The following is a 21,171-nucleotide window of genomic DNA, read 5'->3' on the forward strand; positions in this document are numbered from 1 at the left end:
TTGAGGGATTACCCCATACTCACATTTGAACATGTGCTGTAATGTTTGTCATCAGAGATGGTGAAAGATTTTGTGTCAATCAGACATCTCTGTGCATATAAAAATTTAACAAAAATCTCTTTTTGCAAGTTGTGCTAAATGTTACAATAATTTTCCAGAGGGAGAACAGACAGTTTCCATGAGAGAAAGATTTTATGGATGGCAGGACAGCAACTGGAGAGATCTGAAACGACAGCATGCTGCTGAGCTTGATAAGAGCTTATCAACACAGCTACACAGCTGATGTTTGGTGTTCCTTGTGAAGTGGAATAAAATGAATGTGATAATTTCAGCTGAGCTTCTCAAAGATAACAGTGTCTATCAAGGGAACCTCGCCTCACATTTGCACACTTATCACTGCCAATATCAGCATTCCTGAATTCAGCAGATTTAAATTTGGATGGGGCATGAGGACTGCTCTTGGAGGGAGGGTGATTTTACAGGAGAGATGGATGGATGGATGGATGGATGGATGGATGGATGGATGGATGGATGGATGGATGGATGATGGATGGATGATGGATGGATGATGGATGGATGGATGGATGGATGGACATTAATACAGGAGTAGGGAGGTCATAGTGCACTTCAATATTGCAGGACAGAAGGTATTTCTGCAGAATTGGCAGGCTCTTCCCTTCTGCTACAAAACCTGTAATTTGCTGTCATTGTCATCACCGTGCCCACTGCCTCTGTCCGTCAGGACACGCACCAAGAGCCCATGGAGCCCTTCCTGAGCTGGGCTCAGAACTCTCTGGTGGAATGGATTGAAGTAACTGCTAACAAATAACACCACCACTCCTTGTCTCCCTCCCAGTTGTGTCCACTACTCCTGTGAAGCCACCGAGTGCCAGAGGCTGGAGATCGAGAACGCGGTGCTGAACTGCACCGGCGGCACCGGCTGGGACAGCGGCGCCCAGTGCAACGTCAGCTGCAGGACTGGCTACATCCTGCAGATCCACAGAGATGATGAGCTCGTCAAGAGCCAGGTTTGTCCTGCTGGGGTGATTTTTTTATGGTGCACAAGAACAGGATGAGCAAACAGCTGTGGAGAAATTGAGTAATGACTCAGGCTGGAGCCTAAAATCTCAGCCCAGCCTTGGGACAAGGTCTTATCCAAATGCTTGCCATCAGAGCAGGAGCCCGTTGACTCTGCAGGAAGAGTTAATGGCAATGAGCAGAGCTCAGATGTTCTCTGAATTTAGAAATTTTCAAACCAAAAACTTTGTGTTCAGTCCTTCTTTGATCTCACTGGCTCTACTCAGCCGAACAGTGGGGTTGGTGTTTTGGGAGTAGGATGCTTGTGTTTTTGCACAACCAATTTCTGGGAAAAGTACCTAATTTTCAGTCCTTGGATTGAGGCTAACAATGTATTAACTCCTTTGCAGTGTTTCAGCTCCCAACCACACCCTGACATGTACTTCATGTACACGTACTACATGGAAGGCACAGAAGAAACACCAAAACCTTTTTGCTTCCAGACAAATCGCCAAAAACGTCCCCCAGCAGAGCAGGAAATGCTCCCCATCCTCTCTAACCTGTACATTAATAATCCAGTCCCACAAAAGCAGCACATCTTCATGCAGTGAGGGGGGAATTGAGGAAAACTAACAATTTATTTAAACATAAAAAAAAAAATGCAGGTGCTCTCTGCAGTGGGAGGTGGATGAGGTGCACGTGTGGCATGGCCCTGGGAGCAGGATGCTGGGGACAGGGGGATGCAGGGCTGACACCCCACTTTGTGCCCTCATACCTAACACTGCCACATCTTCTGAGTGAGACATTTCCTCCATCAGCCCCTTCTCTCCCTTGCTGTGGGGGCAGCACTCACATCTGGGGCAGCACTCACATCTGGGCCAGGGGCTGGGGCAGCACTCAGCAGCCTGTCTGTACTTGTGAAATCCTGTGTTCTTCATAAGCTCACAGAGGGGGGAGACAGAGTGGAGGGGAATGAGTCAGCCCTTTCAACTCAATTACAAAACAAATACAGGACCCTGCGAGCTGGGCCTCTTCCATCCTAATTGGCATCAGCACCAGAACCCCAGCTCCAGCTGAGCATTTTTACAGAACAGAAAACAAGTTCTCAAAATGAGCCTGAATGGCTGAACCAGGAAATTGTTGGACGGGATCTGTACGTGGGGTACATGGAGCACAGAGGGAACCCAAACCAAATAAAACAGCCTGAGCATGCTTCAGCAGCCCTGTGTTATTTAAATGCAAGCATTACCTTTTGGGGAGGCTCTGCCAGCTGGGCATGGTTTTGCTGGGAGAAGTTTGGTTTCAGAGCCTTGATCAGACTCATATGACAGGAGCAGAGGATTTTAGCACCCCTTGCTAACGTGATTCACTGCCTATTACAACACGTTTCCTCTCACCCTGCTCTGCTATTGCACTTTGTTGTCTTTTTCCACCAATAAAACCCCCTCAGGCCAGTGGCTTTGTTTTGCTCAGTGCTGTACATTCACTGTTCAAGTCAGGGAAGGAGTGGAGCATCTTAAAGATACCCATGACCAGCTAAGCACATTAAACACATGCTTTTAAAGTTTTATTAGTGTGCTTCAGAGATCCGCTGGAAAGGAACAGACAGTTTCTTTCACTATCATCTTGTTTTATTTCTTTGTGTCAGGTGCTTCAAACTAGAACTTGTGGAATGTGTAGGCAAGAAATGAATTATCTGAGAAAGTCCAGAATCCACGGACTGGATTTCTCATATCAAAAGGTGTTGTGCTTCTTCCCTATTTTTGCTTCCACACTCTTGGGTAGGAAGGAGGCTGGGCTGAGGTGGGGTCTCAAAGAGCAGACTGACCATCAGTGGCCCACAACCACTGCATGCTGGTGAAGGTGATTCACAGACCACTGAAAACACCTTTGTTTAGCATCTGAACCACATTTGTGTTCCCTATTTTATTGAAAGACAAAAAAAAAAAAAAAAAAAAATAAGGTCAAAGAGAGTTTTTCATTTTCAAAAGCAGCTCAGTGATGTAGGGGCACAAGTCACCTTTCAAATCAATCTTCTGCATCTAAAGGGTCCTTGAAAATCTTCTTAAGAGTTTCTGAACTTTTTAGACTCTGTGTGTTCTGAAGCCACCATTTTAATCAGTTTTAGGGCAAAATGTGCATTCATTCCCTCTCTAATAAGCCCCCATTCCCAAATTCTGTTAAAACCCTGTAAAAATCACCAAACCCTAAAACTCACCAGCACTCTTTTGCAGCAGAAACTGCTGCTTGAAAAGAAAAAGAAAGCTGAGCTGTTTACAGACTCTTGGGCTCACTCTCATCCTCATTTAGGGACTTCAACAACAACAAAGGGGTTTGCATAGTGATGGAGCAAAATCCTTCATGTATCTTCCTCACAAAGAAGATCTTGGGGATGTTTTCACTCTCCCTCCCTGATTTCTTCCCACCCCCTCTGACAACTCCATCACTCTTTCTTGTCTTCTTCCTCTTCCCCCCCTTTGTCTTTCACTGCTTTCCTCCCCCTTGTCCTTCACTGAAAGCCCCGCTCATTCAGTTCCTTGTTGTCATCTCTCCTTGAAGCTACCACCACTGCTGCTCTGGTCAAGAGGTGTTATTTAAAACCCAGCAGCTCCCTAATGTTGTGCAAAGGCATCATCAATCATGCCAGGAAAAGAAAGCGCTGCTCATGTGGGTTCAATTAGAGGCACAGTAGTGGGCAGAAGTGGAAGAATACTTAGAGGGGAGGGCACAGCTGTTCATTTTTAAGGAGAGGAAACTTCACACGTGAAGCATCGCTTGAAGAAGGAGCCGGCTGGGATCTTGGGCAGCAGGAAGGAGACATGAATTCTCCCAGGCTGTTAAAAGTCCCGAGGAACAAATCTTTCTGGCACCAGATTTGTTTAAGTTTGCATCCTCTTCACTGTACTGCACACTGTCTCTTTGGAGACCCCATTTCTTTCCCCCCTCTTTCCTCCTTGCCCACCCTCCCTCCTTGTTTCAGCCTCTTTTGGAAGGCAGGACGTGAAGGGAAGCAGTTGCTGTGATGCCAGTCAAAGCAGCACAAAGTGCCCAAAGTGACAGCTAATAAAGCAGATGAGAAAGCCAAGTGCTTCGTGTGGGCTGCTGTGAGCTGGGTGACCTTGTCAGATCAGACAGGCGAAACAGGCACGTGCCTGCTCAGCTCCAGGTGGGAGGGCTGAAAAGGCAGAGGCAGATGCTGCCACTAAGACCCAGCACCAGATCCAAGGGCTGAGTCTATCAAAAATACCTCCAGGGTGTGGTGTGGAGCTGGGGAGGGACAGGATCCTGCTCAGCAACCAGGGGTGCTGTCCCTGGGCACCACAGGAATCCCTCCCTCAGGTGTGACACCGAAAGAGGGGAAAGTCAAAAGCTGGTGGGTGCCATCAGCAATAATTTCTGTGGTAGTTTTATCCTCTGTGCTTCCAGTCAGAGCCACTGGTCTTCATCTCCATTGCAGGAAATGCTCTCTGCTGTGTCCTGCTGCAAAATTACATGTCAAGTGATGACATGATAGACATGCTCGAAAATGTGCCATTATTATGTCTGACCTTGAAAACCTCAGCTTCCATCATACCAAATGTGGAACAAATTACTGGGAAAAGCTGAGTAGCCAGGGTCTTACCCCATGGACACAGCTTCTCTGCTTGGGAATGGCGTTCCCAGTGTGCCAAGAAGAGGAAAAGCCATCGGGGTCTGAGAGATTAGGTGAGGGGGTTTGTGGGGAAGGTACCATGGAGAAAAACCCAGAGATGAGAACGTGGAGACGTTAATTACTAACATTTTAATATCAAGGTCTGGAACAGGGGCACAGACAAAGGACAGTGGGAGTATGACTGTGGAGAGGGTTCCCTTCCAAAGAGGGGCGATCCCAGACCCGTGGCATTTCCAGCAGGCTCTGGTGTCCTGCTGCTTTCTGCTAACAAAGATCATGGGCTGCAGCTCAAATACTCTCACAAGCGGTAGCTTGGGAAAAACATTCCCTTTCTAAGGTGTGACTGTCACACACAGATAATGCTTTTGTTTAAATGTTTGTGTTATATTCTGGTTTCTGAGTTTGCACTGTTTCTTTGGTGTTCTGCAGAGGTACATCTGACGTGCAGCCCTGTTAGAGAAACTTCCTGGTGCACCACACTGTGTCTCAGCAGCCACTATCAGCTAGTAGGAACACTCATTTATTCCTAAACTAGATCACAGCAGCACAAATAACTTTATTCCTGGAGCTGAATCTCTTGTCACTGATAGACCTTCAGCACGGATCCAGTATCCAGCATGAAACTATTCAAGACCTTTGTCTTTTCCATAACATTTGGATAGCCCCTGACATCATTAGCTTGAGTTTATTGACATCCATAGCTTGGGTTTATGTTTTAAGTTCCAGCAGCCACAGTGCTGCTGTGTTATTTGATGACAGCAGCTGTTAAAGAGAAATGGAGGCTTTGTTGGATGCTGGAGCAGCTCATCCTGGAGTGCTGATGGTTTGCAAGGCATGGGAATATGCTGTATTATCCCTTTTCCTGTGGCCACCACACTGCAACCCCCTGGAATCTTCAGGGCATCAACTGCCTATAGTTTATATACACTTTTTAATGGTACAGATATTCTGATAAGCAACAAAGGCAGAATTAACAGGCACTGGGGAGTGAAATGATTGGGAATATCACACGATATCACTTCACCTGATGGCTCTGAGTATCCCAGAATGTGCTACTCTGAGTTTGTAGAAAAGGCATTTTTTCCATCAGCAGTGCTCCTTGTTTAAATAAACTCCACAGTCTAGAAAAGGGGTTTTGTGCCCACTTGGGAAGTGTCCAGTTTCTCAGCTCTGGGACTGCTTTTTCCATTCTGAATGCAACCATATATCAAAGGGAGACAGGTCTGAACTTCTGTTGAAACCATTAGGGTGTTTTTGCAAAAAGGGAATCCAGGTCCCTTTGATGTGTGCTAGAAAAATTCCCTTTCCTTTTATAAACCCAGATCAATGGCCGGCGGTGCAAATCTCCTGTGAGCATACCAGCCCTGAATAAAATATTCCCTGGAGGCAGAGGAGTGCTGCTGTATGGCTTGGTCAGATTGCTCGCCAGTATCTTCCCCTTCTCATGTTTGGGTTTCTCACATTTCTTAACCTCTGTCCTTCTCTTTTTTTCTGGTGTGGAGGGATGAGTTAGATTCTTCACTTCTAGCTTTTAATAATTTTCCATTTTTAATTAGAAAGTGGATATGTTGTTTACTCAGTTCTCTTTGCCAACATCTGTTTCTCCTTCAGTCACCCAGTAAATTCATCTTAGCTTTAGATGGGTGGCTCCTTTACTTCCCCCCATTTTTCTTCTTTGCTCCTAGCTCTCCAGGATTCCAGTGTGCTGTGCAGTTTGGATTATTCCTCAGATCTGCAGAAGTGTGGTTTCTGTGTAGTGGTGATGGTAGAGTGACTTTGGGGAAGTCAGAGCACAGGCACTGACCCTGTGTACAACCTCTCAAGTTCCAGGTGCCAGTTATGAGCAGGAGTTATTTGTCTCTTGGGTCTGTCTGTGGCATGTTCCTCTGGACAAGGTCTGTCCCTCAGGATTCATGTCCGTGGTGTCAGGAGAGCAGAGCCCTGGTTCTGTGTGGAGCTTTGGGGCGCTCTGCCAGAGCAGCAGCAGCTGTCAGTGTCTGCACACAGTGCTGATGTGGCCCGAGGCACTTCCCCTGGGATCCCCATCCAAGGGTGACTGACACCTCTCAGGAGAGCCTCAGATGAGAGTCCCAAATGGCTTCATGTCAGCTTGGCTTTTACTTCAAACCCAAGAATGAGTTTGACTACTCGGAAGCACAGGGGGATCCCCTTGGAGTGGCTGTGTCACCGCAAAAGTGACAAGGATGGGGGACAGCTGTCAGCTCCAAACAGCTCAGACTTGTGCTCCTTTCTGATGGCAGGGCAGAGCAGCAGGTTCCCTGCTTGTCTCAGGAGGCCAGACAAGAGTTTGGATTATTTGTAGAGCTCCACTCTTTCTATGGAAGTGCTCTGGTGGCAGATCCTTTCTCTGACACTGTTTCTTATGAGCCTCGGTGGGTTTTGTAGCAGCTGTCCAAAGGATGATGGTAGGGACCAGACATGGCTGTGCTTAACTTGTGAGCCAGAAGAATGGCTATTAGGCTTGAAATGGTTTTGATCTCTCCCTTGCTGGCTGTGGTGGCTGTAGCCGTGTGTCTTTTTCCAGACGGAGTCCAGCGTCACCATGACTTGCATGGATGGGAAGTGGAACAAGCAGGTGACGTGTGAGCCCGTGGACTGTGGTGTCCCAGACCAGTACCACGTGTACCCAGCCACCTTCAACTGCAGCGAGGGGACCACCTTTGGCAAGAAATGCTCCTTCACTTGCCGACCTCCTGCTCTGCTGAAAGGTATTGGGGGGCGTCTGCAGCGACCTGAGAGGCACAGCTAAACAGACTGCTCCTAGCAATACATGTTACTGTTGCTGTTGGTTTAGAAGTATTCATGATATTTTAAGTAGGAAGAATTATGGGACTCTGTGGAAGGTTTATTTATATTAGAAGTTAAGTTCCTTTGCATTTCTCTATTACCTTCCTTTGACCTTCCCTTGATCGCGGCTGGCCAGGCAGTAGTGACAGGGAATATTGTTTCCATACAACCAAAACATGGAAAAGTCATGGGGATAAATCAGATTGAACTCTCTCATCTTCTTTCCCATGCTTTGTCTATTTTCACTGTCTGTCTCCCTTCTATGCCTCCTCCATGTATTTGGAAAGGCAAGAGAAGACTGAAAAGCCCCACATCCCAATGGCACAGACCCCCATCACTGTTTTTTTCTAATCCACCATCTCTCTTCTCCTTTTCCACACTCACTTTGCTCTACTCTGACCTTCCTGTCCTCTTCTTGTTTGGCACTCTTTACATTTTCCTTTCTTCTTTTGTTTTTTTTCCCCTAGAAATAACCAAGCTTGTCGCCCTCTGTCCTTTCCTCCTCTATTTTCTTCCCTTCTACTTTTCTGCTAACATCCTCATCCTCTTGTCAGCACCATCAACTCTTCTGCTCACTGGCACATTTCCCTTTCTGATCTGGTCCTCTGCAAGCAAAAAAAGATACTATTGTTAATTTGAAGGAACATTAGACCCAAATTATTTTGTCCATCTTGCAGTGGCGTAAATTTAACTGCTGTTGTCAACTCAGGTACAAGCACCATATAAGCTTTTTCTTTACCTGTGCTATCTCTTTTTCTACTGAGGTTCACTGTAGATCCCAAAAAGGAAGGCATGAGGAGCATCCTTCATTTCAGGAAAAGGCTGTGATGATTTCTTCATATATAAGCAAACAATTATTTTTAATTCTGATGGGAGATAGCCAAAAAGAGCCAACACACAGTCAAAGTTATGACTACTCAAAGGATAATTAAGAGAAAATTAAGACTACTTTTTTACAAAAACCTCCTTTTTCCTGTTTATACACTCTTCAACAAAAGGTGTTTTTCCCTTTTAAGTACTTTAATTTTTTTGAGCAGGCAGTGAAAATAATGATACTCATCATGACCAACAAGAGCTGATGAGTCAGGCAGGGGTAGCAGGAGGGATGACAACCAACCCCAGGTCAGGGGCTGCAGCTCTGGTGTGTAGCATCACTTTTTTATCCAAAAACACTGAGCTGTGAGGTAAAGGCACCGTTTGGTGTAGAGCCATCACTGATGACTAATAAATGTTGCCACTAAGCTTGTGGAGAACAGCGTTGGAGTGACTCATGCCTAATTCAATCACTGACGTCATGACAGCCACTGTTGGTAATGTCACAGCTTATCGCTTTGCAGTGGCAAGTATGATATCACCACGGCTGGGCTGGATGCTGCTGCATGAGTCAGAGCAGAGGAACATGCTGGTGCTCCAGAAAAGAGCTCCCTTCTGCACAAAATACCTCTGCAATCATCTGCAGTTGGGGAGGGGAGAGAGAAATCCAGGGCTGATTTAATGCAGCTTCTCTTATCTCTGAGGGCAGGGCAGGAGGGCTCCTCCACATACCTTCCTGAGCCCTCCAGAGCCTTTTGTTTTCTTCTTCTTTGAATTCCAGCCTCATGCCTCGGCTCTCTTCCTCCCCTCTCACAGAGATGGCATTGCTCCGGGGTTAGCAGTTTGTCAGTATTATTTCGGATAACTCCGAAGTTGGCTCACTGTTGAAAATATGCCTTGTGGGTTGAGAAGAGTTCCTGCAGCAATGCTCAGGGATTTCAATGGAATATTAGGGATTTTTGAAGGGTTAGTGGCTCATAGCTGTGCTTTGTTTCTTAGGAAAAGCTTATTCCTTTTCAACATATGGTATAAAATAACAAAGAATGTAAAATACACTGAGACTGGGCTACTTTTAGCTTAACCTTCTGAAGTCAAGTAGGTCATAGCAGAGGCAAATAGATCTATTGTACCTTTTACCTTTGAGGTGTTGGCCAAGAAAGCTTCCTGAGGAAAATGAGTCTCTAATGAGTATTATGAATCATATTTATCACAGTAGTCCCCAAGGACTGAGAGTCCCCAGCTGAGAATGGCTCCTCATTGTGTTGGAGTAGTGACTCTAATACTAACAGATGCTGCTCCAAAAGGTTCCAAATTGAAATAAAAGGGACAGATTCAGGGAAAAGATATAACACAGAAGCAGAATGAAGAATGTGATGGCACCAAACCCTCTGTTAAAGCCATGGCTTTGGAGAGGAGGGGGTTGGTGTATGAAACAAGCTTCCTTTCAGAGAGGAACAAAATAAGGAAGAGAAATACAAAAGATGACAAAGCCCGTGTGGCTTCCCCTATGCTATAGCATTTCCTGAAATAAGCACTGCCTGCCTGTCACCTGAAAGCAGAGTCCTTAATGATTTAATGACATCATCTAGAGCAAGAGAACGCATAGGACATGGGAATGTTCAATGCACTTGAACTTGTCAAATCGGCTGAGGGGGCCTTTGATATCTTATGGGTGTAACGACATTTCAAAAGAAAATAGTCCTGCTGAACATTGTTAACTTTGCTCACTGGTCTTCTCAGGAAACAACAGCAACTTGACCTGCATGGAGGACGGGCTGTGGTCCTTTCCTGAAGCCCTGTGTGAGCTGATGTGTCGAGCACCCTCCATCGTCCCCAACGCGGATCTCCAGACCTCTCGCTGCCGAGAAGACAAGCACAAAGTGGGCTCGTTCTGCAAGTACAAATGCAAACCAGGTTACCACGTCCCTGGATCCTCCAGGAAATCAAGAAAGTACGTAAAAGACTAAAGCTGTGCCTGGTTCAGAAAACCATGAGTGAAAATGGTTTTGGGAAGGGGTTGTTTATCACAGACTCTGTGTGCTGTAAGGAATAGCATGGAGCAATTCCTTCATGCAGATAGCTTTTCAAGTGTCAGTTTAGGCACCCAGCTCACTTAGGCTTCTTTGAAAATCCTGACCAGTGCTCAAAAAACAGACTTTACCTTAGAAATACCCCTTTGATATGCAGCCTGGGGAGTCCCCTTTGAAACCCTGCAGAAAAGGATTAGTGCTGTCATATACTTCTGACTCTGCACAAACCCTCTTCAAACCAACCACAGCCCACAAGCCTGGGAAGCTGAGTTCTTGGCACTTGTGTCCAAGGCCAAAAGAGGAGTTTAGGCTGGGCAGCTCAATGTTGGTTTTGCAAATAATCATTATTTTTGCTCAGAGACCTCATGACGCAGATTCACAATTTGTTCCCCAAGTGTTAAGAGCTCAAGCACACCCATCTCCTGCAACCTGCTAGCAAAGCTCAGAGCATTTAGAGGCTCCCAGCTGACTCAGCCACTCACTAAATGTTGCTTTTTTTCTGCACAAAAAGGCGAGCCTTTAAGATCCAGTGCACTCAAGATGGCACGTGGCTGCCAGGCGCCTGCGTGCCCGTCACCTGTGACCCTCCACCTTCCAAGTTCCACGGGCTCTACCAGTGCTCCAACGGCTTCCAGTTCAACAGCGAGTGCCGAATCAAGTGTGAGGATGATGACAGCCAATCGGTGAGTCTCCCTTACCCAAATTACCTCAGCACAAACAAGTCTGGCTTTATCATATCATCCCTAAGGACACTGATCTTGGAGAGGCCAAGGAACATTGAGCTCTTCCAAAAACAGGGAGATGCAGAAGGGAAAAACATAATTAAAGTTGAGGGAGAAGCTGGAAATATTATTTTTATGACAGTAGTAACAGTATTTACTATTACCTGTAGAGGATTAGAAGTGACTGACTTAACTGTTACTGGAGAGTAAGTGGCAGAAAAATCTGCCACAGTGGCTTTATGATCTGGCTAGAAAATAAGGAACAACAAATGAAAGTAAGTAGAATGTGAGTTCTCTACACTTATCCCATTTATTCATTCTGTTTTACCTTTCTTTTCTCTCCAGTTCTTACCATTGTAGGTCTGTGTGACGTGTGATAATTTAACACCATAGGGATTACAACTATTCAGGTGAATCCTCTCTAAACTTCCATGTTTTTCTGGCTGTGAAGGTGTCATTTGGCATCAGAGGTCGGATCCTCATCTGGCACAAATCAGCATGTTGCCTTTGGCTTCCTGGGAGCTGTATTTGCTGATATGAGTAGGTCTGGCCTCTACTATCTTATTTGAAATGCCTAGTTTTCCTCACCAGAGGTAATTATAGTTTGTGAGATAGGTAACTTCTCCCAGAAGTGCTGCTGCTGCTTCCTGGGCTTGGGAAGAGAAAGTGGGGATGTGGCAGCTGCAGCTACTGCATGCACTGCTTGGAGCAGGGCATGCTGTGACAAGGGCTGTTAAATATCAATCTGGGGACCTTGAAAAAGGTGCCAACCCTGCCCTAGGGCCAGTTATGTGAAAGACACCTCTTGTACCTGCTCCACAAGTTAAAAGCCCCTGTTCCCTGTCCTCTGGCCTGCCTTCTCCACAGGGACCACAGGCAGAACCCCAGCGTTTCACGTCAGGGCACCTGGAAAAGTTTTCCTTGTTTAAGACTTGGAGTGAGGTTATGAGCAGTGTGAAATGAGAAGCTGCAGGCATGGGTGCAGAGGGGGTGGGAGCTCTGGGACACGGCAGCTGTGGCTTTGTGCACCCACCACTCGCTCAGAGGGGCAGCATGGCCTGTGGCGTGTGCCAGCACTGCCAGGGTGGGGAAGCTCCATGTGTGGACCTCCATGGCAATGACAGCTGGTGGAACAGGCTTGTGTTTGCTTTTAAACGAGGTGAACATGGAGAGGAGCAAGCAGTGGAGTCAGGGTTACAGCAGTAATGAAGTGAGCTCTGGAAAGGGAGAGATACAACTCTGTCTGTTCACAGGGAGGGAGAGGAGTGACTTCTCAGCTGCGAAAGCACCTTGGGCAAAGGAGCAGATAAAATCTTGAGAAAGGGATTTACAGTGAAAAGTATTTTCAGATATCCCAGAAAATAGGCTACAGAAGAAGAGCAAGGACTCCTGGCACAAGCCAGAACCACTTGAGAGGTGTTAATTATTTAAGGATTAAACCCCACTAAGTCTCTCTCAGCTATATAAGGTGATAATACACGTTGCATCCAGGCAAGAAACCCAGCAGGGATTTTCACAAGAGATTTTGCAGGTCAGGGCATGATGGACAGTATGTTACTATAGCAATGGATATCCTGGGATCTCTGAGTATCTCTGCTGAAGCTATACAAGAGTACCCTCAAGCACAGCCAGCCCCAGGAACATAAATCAGGTTTCATGGCTCATCTTTGAGAATCATGTTTGAACCCTGGCATGGACATCACAAGGGAAGGGCACCACACTTGCTAAAACAGCAAATTGTGCTCAATTATAATTTAGCAATTTATTCCTGACTCTGTCACCATGCTGAAAGATCATTACTTGGCTGCACATACAGCATCTCTTAATCACCAGGAATGTAATGGTCATTTAAGCGGGTACCTCCCCTGGCACCAGAGCAAGGGTCTTCCATTTCTGCATATTGCACACAAATCATATCAACAGTCAGGCCTAAATTAATCAATCTCTGCCAAACTGGCCCTTAGGTGAGAATCACCAAGCTGGATCTCACCCTGAGTCCATCTGCTCCATTATTCCTTTCATATGATTTCCTTATTACTTCTGGCAATGGCCAGATGTCTGGAGAAGGGGAAGCAGGTCCCACACCGTTGTCTGCTGCTAAGACCACTTTGCATCTCACTAAAAATTGTGTTCATTAACAAAGCTGAGCAAAAAAAAAGGGAAGCATTAGGATATTAAGGGTGAGACTACCAATGAAGGCTGAGCCCTCTTCCATGCCAGTACCAGGGGCTTGTGCAGGTCCCTGTAATGTAAACTCACAATGGCTGTGAGTTGTGGGGCAGAGCTCCTCCAAAAAGTTCATCAGTCCTGCAGAGATCCCAGCATGGACAGCACATTAAAGGATCCCAAAGATATCCAGCAGTGTCCAAGAGCAGGGTGGGTAGGTTGCAGGCAATGAGTCTGGCAGGAAAAGCGGGTGAGGAGAAGCAGAGATCCTGCATGACTCTTCCACCCAGTAATGTCCCCACAGGAGTTCTGGAGCCCAAGCACACCAAACATCCTCCTGTTGAATGGCCCACATTGCCCCATGGCAGTCGGGCTTGCAGATCCCACAGAACAGCTTGTTTGCACAGAAATCCCCAATGCCGTGAGGATAGATCTGACAAAAGATTGCCTGTGCAGTGCTTTGTTGTTTTTAAAGGGCATGATATTTCCCCTCGGACTTTGGTATTCATTCTTCAGTATCATACGGAGAATCTCTCCTATAAGAGAAATGTCATATTCTATTCCTTGCCCATTCCCACACCATTTTTTTCGTCCTTCCCACCTGCCTCTGTGCGTGTCCATCTCAGCCCCTTCTCCTGCTGTCACTCAAGGCAGTCAAGCTCTAAAGAGCACGTTCTGCCCTGCTAAGCTCATGTCCTACTCTCCCTTCCTCCTTCAGATGGCCATTGGGGATTCTTTTTCAAGACAGATGACATAACTGGTTAGAAAATGTGAAGAGGAAAAAGTTTGTCTTCATTCCACACCAACCCCTCTGTAAGAAGAAGGAAGGCAAACGGGGTGAAGGCACCTTTATTGCACCAGGAGTGGGGCTGTTGTAAGGTGTAGACCTTGCAAGGGGCTTGTAAAGACCTTGGATTGCACAGAAGAGATGAGTGTGTTTGTGTGTGTGTGTGTGTGTCAGCACTGCAGGTTTCCTTTTCTTTATTCTTTGGAAGAAAACTTCTTTTCCCCCCCAAGGGCTGGCAGTCCCAACCAGGGGCTTTCCCAGCTCCAGCAGAACTTTGCTCTCACAAAAATGAGCTGTCCTCCCTTCTCACCTCTCAGCCTCTCCTTGCTGTTTTGTGTCAATCCTCATTATCTCCTTCCCTCATTCCCAGGGCCGTGGGAGCAACGTGATCCACTGCCGGAAGGATGGCACCTGGAGCGGGTCCTTCCACCTGTGCAGGGAGATGCAGGGACAGTGTGCTCTGCCCACCCAGCTCAACAGCCACCTGAAGCTGCAGTGCGCCGGCGGCTACGGCATAGGTGGGTGAGCACCCCCAACACCTGTCCCCAGACAGGAGCAGGCAGCAGGAGACCAGAGGATGAGAGGATGGGAATGGCAGGAAGGAGCCTACAGTCCTTCGAGTCACCTTCTGTGGACCTGTTTGCCTGAGTGGGAACCTGCTAGGGGAAGCTTTTCAGGGAAATGCTTTCAGGAAACATGAAGCTCTGAGAGGCCAGGCATCATGTAACATGTTCTGGTTTCATGGTGCTTTCTTGGCCAGCTGGTTTTCAGGGGCAGCAGCATACTGGGCTGTGCCACAGATATCCAGTGTGCAAAATACACCGAGGGATTGTACCTGCTTTCGCTCTAATCCTTTCAGAATGCCCCACTCCTTCAGCCACGTGCAAAAATCCGCACTCCAGGAGCTGAAAGGCAGGGAGGTGACAAGAGAATGCAGCACTGGGATAATTCAGCTCTCCCCAGAAACATTGTGAGACCAGCTGAGCATTCCTTTTGGTATGATAGTTGTTTAGGAGCTGTTTTAAAGGGTCTGCTTTTCTCCTTCTTTCTGGGGTACCTGTTCCTTGTGCAAGGGGTGATGACCCCTGTGCTCAGCTTGGCTTTATGTCACCCAGGCACAGGCAGCGACAGACACTCTGAGCTGTACACACTATATTGTATTTTTAGCCCCCATTTTGGGGGTCTCCCTGCTGTAAGGGCTGCAACAGGAGCTGCACTGCCTGCAGCCCACACAGGTTTGTGAGGCCCCTTCCTGCAGCCCCCCTCCCAGCCCCTGCCATCCCCCTCCTGCCTCCGCCTGTCCCTTTGAACTTGGAGAAATTTCCTCCTTGCGCGGCTCCCTCATTATATCGCAGCCATGCGGAGGACTACGAGCCTCCTTGTGTTCCCTCCCCGGGGAGGAGAACACGACCTGGATGAGATCACTGCTCTGTAATGATGCCAATTACAGATCATATATCAAAACAATTCCGACCCGCTCCTCTCCATGAGCGTGGTGGAGCGCGGGAGAGCGAGCGGCGAGGAGGCTGCGGCGACTCTTAATGTGGAGAGGCGTTTTACCCTTGAGACGAGGTTACCTCCAGGGCCAGACAGGTTTTTGCAAGGAGAGAAACCCCAGGTCCTGGTTTGGAGGGGAGCATCTCAGTGCTGGGCGCCTGCCAGCTCTCGCTCCTGTCGCAGCGACTGTCGGCAGGTGCCAATCCCAGGGATTGGTGGGCCTGACCCCAGGATGGGACCACACAGCATCATGGAGGTGAGGGATGCAAGGGGCAGATCCCTCACAAGAGTGTGGCGCTCTCTGGAGAGGGATTTAGAGCTCAGAGAGGGCACAGTGGCCGCTGGCTCTCATCCTCAGCAGATGGAGACATACCACACACTTTGTAGGCTCACCCAGCACCAACTTTCGGGAACAGATGTTGGGGTTTTCCTCTCTTCTCTGCATTTTTGAAAGCCTGATCGATGTCCTTTTGAAAAAGCATCCTCCACACTCATGGGGAGGAGCCAGTCATTCAGTATGGGGGTGGTGTCAATAGGCCTCATCCAGTAGGTCCTTGGAGCCACTTCCAGGTGTCCTGGGAGAGCAAAACAAACCCCAAGCTCTCCCCTTCTTTCCAGCCTAGGGTCTGGCTGCTCCCACTGCCTCCTCCAAGTGGAGAATGTGAGAAGGGAGAAGCAGGTGGGAAAAATAATAGCAACCAGTCATGGTCACTATGAATCCCACACACCTTCAGTAATTCCTCAGACACCTAATCTGCCCTTCCAGGCTGAAGCGTGTGTTGAGCCAAAGGTTCAGCTCCCCAAACCAGTGCAGAGATTAATTCCTCCCCCAGCGCTGATTGGAGTGCAGAAATCCTAATGACATGTTTGCAGCAGCTGTGCCATTCAAGAGTGATTTTCCAGGGGGGAAATGGTAATGGTCCAACACACAAGGGCTTATGGTTGTGTCACCACAGGGCTCTGGGATATTGCTGCAGAGTATCACAGCATGTTTTAATAAAGAAAGGACAGGATTCCCACTGGGCATGACAGTTAATCAGAGAAAAAGCAGGTTTATGTGTGAACAAAGCCACCATTACCTTTCTGTGTACTTCTTATCAACTGTGGGACTTGGGTGAGAGCTGGTCTACAATATCATTAGGCTTGGTCATCCTTTGGAAGATTATTATTGGATGTTTGTAAATCTGACAGATCAAACAATAGTTTTCTGCCATGTCATAGGTGAGATGAGTTAGACAGTCTCTCCCTAATCAGCCCCACTGCTTGAAAGAGCAGTTGAAGTGGAAAAACCTTCATATTGTCTTGATGATCTGAAAGCTCCCCCTTCCTGGAGTTAATAGCCAGAGAAATACTTAGATTTTCAGCTTGTTCCAAAAGGCCCTGGAATACCTGCCACCCCTACGCACTCCTGCTTAGTGCAGGGTTGTACTCAGCACTTCACGTGTGGCTAGGAGATATGTGATAGTTATGGTTGGCTGCTAATTGCAATTTAGGAAAAACGAGCTGTAATCCTGTCCTTCAGCTGGAAGGATGCTGGAAGGGTCAGAAGCTGCTTGCTTTACCCTTTAGCTTTATCCCCTTTGTGTTTTGAGCAGGCACAGAGTGTACCACCTCCTGTCTGGATCACAGTCACGAGCCCATCCTCCTGCGCGTGAACGAGACCGTGCAAGACATCCAGCACTGGATGAACCCTCAGAGAGTGAAGGTCAGTGCCTGGTGACTGCACAAACCACATCCTTTGCTGCATGTTTATGAGCAGTGAGTGATCTGTGTTACCTGTGGTTCATTTGATGAGTGGGAAATGGGGAATTTGGACTTTTAGGAAAAAAATCCTGATTTTACTTGTGTCTGTTCCAGTAATGTGGTGGCTTTCTCTCCAAGTGGTCTTCTCTCCAAGTTGCTTTCTCTCTGTGTTTTCCAAGTGAAAGTCAGTTCAAGGTAAAGGCCTGACATCAGTAGGGTTTGATCTGGAAATGGGATCCATGCCACAGGAAGATGTGACAGACAGCCAGAGAAAGGGCACTGGCCAGGCATTATTTTCTTCCTCCTGTTCCGTATTTTGCATTCTTTGGGTGGCAGGGCTGGATTTTTCTGTGCCGCTTCTGGATGACAAAAGAAGCTGATACAGAGGGTTTTTCATTTCCCGACCCCTCGGAGCTGGCTGAGTGCTCCCCCCGCCCCTCTGCCCGCATGCGAGAGCTGCCTGCTCAGCACAGCCCCTTCCAGAGGTCACCACTTCTCCCTCCTGCCTGCTGCAAATGCACAGCCAGCATTAACTGCTCGCAGCTCCCCGTCCTGAGCGTCCTCCAGCACACACCAGTGTGCTGTGCCTTGATGGGGACGTGCACACACACATTCAGCCCCGCTGGCAGCAAACAGCTGCTGGGTATCATGCCCACACTTGGGTGCCAGTGAGAGGCACACTCACCTACCTCTTCCTGGAAACCCTCATGTCCCTATGAACACACCAGGTGTTTGTGGGTTTATGGTATTTCTGCAGGTGTGGAAGCCTAGCTGGACACACTCGAGCACGTGGTGGCACATCAGCTGTCACCAGCATGCAAGTTACTAACAGTGCTTGAGCAAACACCTCTGGCTTTTACATACTTGGTCCTGCTTTGCAGGAGTCTGTTTTACACACCTGAACTCCATTAAGAAGGAGAACAAGCAGCCAACACAGCCCCAGCGTATCCTGAGCAGCTTTGACAGTCTATTTGCTTCTCTACATGCCTAAATGTGTGCCCAGGGTTTGGGATTTTTGAAATCTGGCCTTGGCTGTGGGTAGCAAGTGGCTCCAGAACTCTCCACTACTTTGAACTTCACTGCTTCACACAGAGCAAGAGAATAAATCTGGGAAAGGAGTGGGAAACCAAAGTCCAGAGAATATGACAAGCTCATAATGTCCTTCCCAGCTTCCCATTCGTTCCAGACGCTGAGGTTCTGTGACTGCCTTAAGCCGAGGCTTTGCCAAGTTTCTGGCAAGAAACATAAAGAAAACCCCTATCTCTGTACGAGGGGCAATTTCTCACTGGCCCTTTCCTGAGTGCCAGACTTTAAAGTGGTTTGTAATTCATGGGGAAATAAAGTGACAGCTTCCCTCCCGTTCTCTCTGCACTCCTTCACTTATTGATGCGGGTACGTGGAGGGAGCTGTAACGAGTTTTATACCTGCAGGTCTCTGGAGGGCTCATTAGGCAGCAGGGAAAACATAGAGTAGTAAAGGGGGAGACAAGGGGAGTGAGGGATGGAGGAGAAATCATGGTTTCCAAGAGCACAGAGGTAAATAAGCCCATTTTTTTCCCTCATGGTGAAGATCTTGCAAGAGCTTTAGTCCCTGTGCAGATACAAGTTCCACCCCACAAATGCTTTGTAACTAGAGGGTGAGATTTGGGCTGAAAAACTTGTGTTGGGAGGGAAGACGTGCCAGAAGGGATTAAAAAAAAATCCTTAATTAAAAAATTGGTAGCTGTAAAACATCCATCTTACCCAACTCTGCAGATAAGGGGATGTCACCCACGGGGAGCAGCGCCTCTTGGAGCACCACCAGGAGAAACTCTGCTTCTGGTGGGAGTGGGGACACCCTGGAGAGATGGGACTGGGATGCCTTGGGGGAAGGTCCCCATGGCAATGTGTTATATATCATTAATAACCCATGTCTCTGTTTATGGCCAGTGACAGCTCTGCTGTTGTGCCATATGAGCACAGGGAGCAGCTGGTTGCATTTACACGGCGAGGCTTTGTGCATCTCAGAGAACTTGAGTGACGCAAAGGAAACACTTTTTGTTGCTTTAATTTCAGGCACAAGTAAAGTACAAATGAGGGCAGGATGGGGAGAAGATAAAGGCAGGACTGATCTGTGGTGCTTACCTTTGAGGGGATGGGGACAGAGAAAACACAGGGAGAGCTGACAAGAAAAAATAAATAATTTGTCTGTAGCAGCTCAAGAAACATTTGTTATGGAAGCAAAATGGAAAGAAGGAACTATCTCTTCTCTGAGGGTTGTTTAGAGCAGGGCTGTGCAAATCAGTTGATTTTTCGGTTCACTCAAAGTTTTCTTAAATTGGGAAAAAAAAAAGAAAACAAAAAAAAACCTCCCTAATCAAAGTGACTCTTTTGTTATTGTGATTTTTGGTGAACCAAAAAATTGGAAGAAAAAACATGTTGGTTTGAACATAACGTAGTATTTCATTTCCAAGGAGATTTTGTAAACTTTTTGTTTAGTGAAAATGAAAGAAAAAACAAAAACGCACCAAAAACTTAGAAATTAAATGTCCTCTCAAACAATAAACAACAAGAGATATTTCATTTCACAAAATGTCTAAATATTTCTGTGTTTTTCAGAATTGGTTTAGGTTGAGTTGCTTTGTTGGGTCTGAAACAATTTGCTGAAATCAGTATAAGCTGGCGAGTGTCTTCCAAATCAGTATTTTCAGCAAGAAAAAAAAATGAAAAATCACCTGAAAACTTCAGTGCCCCTGTTCTGCTGTGTTCAGAGCAGCCAGTGCTGTCCCCACGATTTTCCCTTCACTGTGTGTGGCACAGGGAGCTGCTGAAGACACAGATGGATAGAGCTGCCAAGACTGAATGCAGGCAGTGGGGAGAAAAAAAGGGAAATATCTCTTAGAGACAGCTTGACAGCTCTTTCCCATTGACTGCAGAGAAACAGAGCAGACACCTCATTTCTTAGGTTGCCTGAACTTGGGTTCTTGCCTTAGTGCTGAGTAGGGACAGGCTAAGTAGTGTGCAGGCATATGCATGGCTGGGAAAGCCTTCCAAGGGTCTGCATGTCCCAGCTCTGCTGGGCTGAGCTTGGCCATGGCCCCTCTTCCCTGGGATTAAAAATGCCCAGAACTCATTAGTGGGAATGATCCTTAAATACTCCCCTAATCATTTAAGCTTTGCACTTTTCCTCCTTCCTTCCCTCCTCATGTTTGTTTTTTTTTTATTAGTTTGTTTTTATTTTGGTTTTGGTTGGTTTTGCTTTTGTTTGGGTTTTTTTTTTTTTGAGAGTTTTGGGTTCATTTTGCAGCAGGGAAACTGAGACACAGAACAGTGATGTGACCTACTGTGGTGCAGCAGCTCCACTCCTGGGAAGGCAGGAGATCCCATTCCATCTGTAGCTGCAGTCACACATAAAGCCCACGGTTAATTGTCCTTTTCCTTTAGTGCTAGCTGAGAGCAGGAGATGCCAGTCCCTGGGCTCCAGCCCGGGGGGCACTTGACCCATCTAAGGTGGAGGAAAGCTCTCCTCCTGCCTCTCTGGGGGAAACCTGATCCCTTCTGCAGCCCGAGAAGGGTTGACATCATTGTGTTAGTCCCACCACGGGAGGGAAGCGCCAGCACTGGAGGCACCGGGGTCTTCCTTCACAAGGAGAAAATGACAGCTTGATTTGCTTCCTTGGCTCTTTGTTGCCTTCTGTGGGAGCACAGCCCGGCTCCCTCTCCCTTGGCAGCAGATGGAGGCCCAGCACCCACGGCAGATGTGGCAGGGTGGCGTTCCTGGGGTGGGGACAGGACCCGAGCCAGCGCAGCCGGCTGCACAGCTGTGCTGCAGGAGCCCATGCACCAGGGCAGCAGATGTCACCACGGGGTCTGGAGCACGGGGAAGGGACAGGGCTCCCAGGGGCAGTGGCCAGATGGGCTTTGTTCCCCAGGCACCACCTGGCACGTGGCAGATGTG

The 21,171-nt window shown here is 47.5% G+C and overlaps 1 protein-coding gene across 2 annotated transcripts in view; it reads left to right on the top strand.

Moving 5' to 3' along the window:
* Nucleotides 1–21,171, top strand: part of PAPPA (pappalysin 1) — a 174,743-nt gene that overhangs the window by 132,277 nt on the left and 21,295 nt on the right. For both annotated transcript variants that reach the window (XM_086857797.1, XM_023938086.2), the window contains exons 14-19: nucleotides 857–1,028; nucleotides 7,215–7,398; nucleotides 10,031–10,241; nucleotides 10,832–11,003; nucleotides 14,366–14,513; nucleotides 17,088–17,197. In XM_086857797.1, coding sequence (XP_086713923.1) covers nucleotides 857–1,028; nucleotides 7,215–7,398; nucleotides 10,031–10,241; nucleotides 10,832–11,003; nucleotides 14,366–14,513; nucleotides 17,088–17,197 — 997 coding nt within the window. The remainder of the gene's footprint in view (nucleotides 1–856; nucleotides 1,029–7,214; nucleotides 7,399–10,030; nucleotides 10,242–10,831; nucleotides 11,004–14,365; nucleotides 14,514–17,087; nucleotides 17,198–21,171) is intronic.

This window comes from Cyanistes caeruleus, chromosome 20 (genome assembly GCF_971803275.1).
Source record: "Cyanistes caeruleus chromosome 20, bCyaCae1.hap1.1, whole genome shotgun sequence".
Taxonomy (NCBI): Eukaryota; Metazoa; Chordata; class Aves; order Passeriformes; family Paridae; genus Cyanistes; species Cyanistes caeruleus.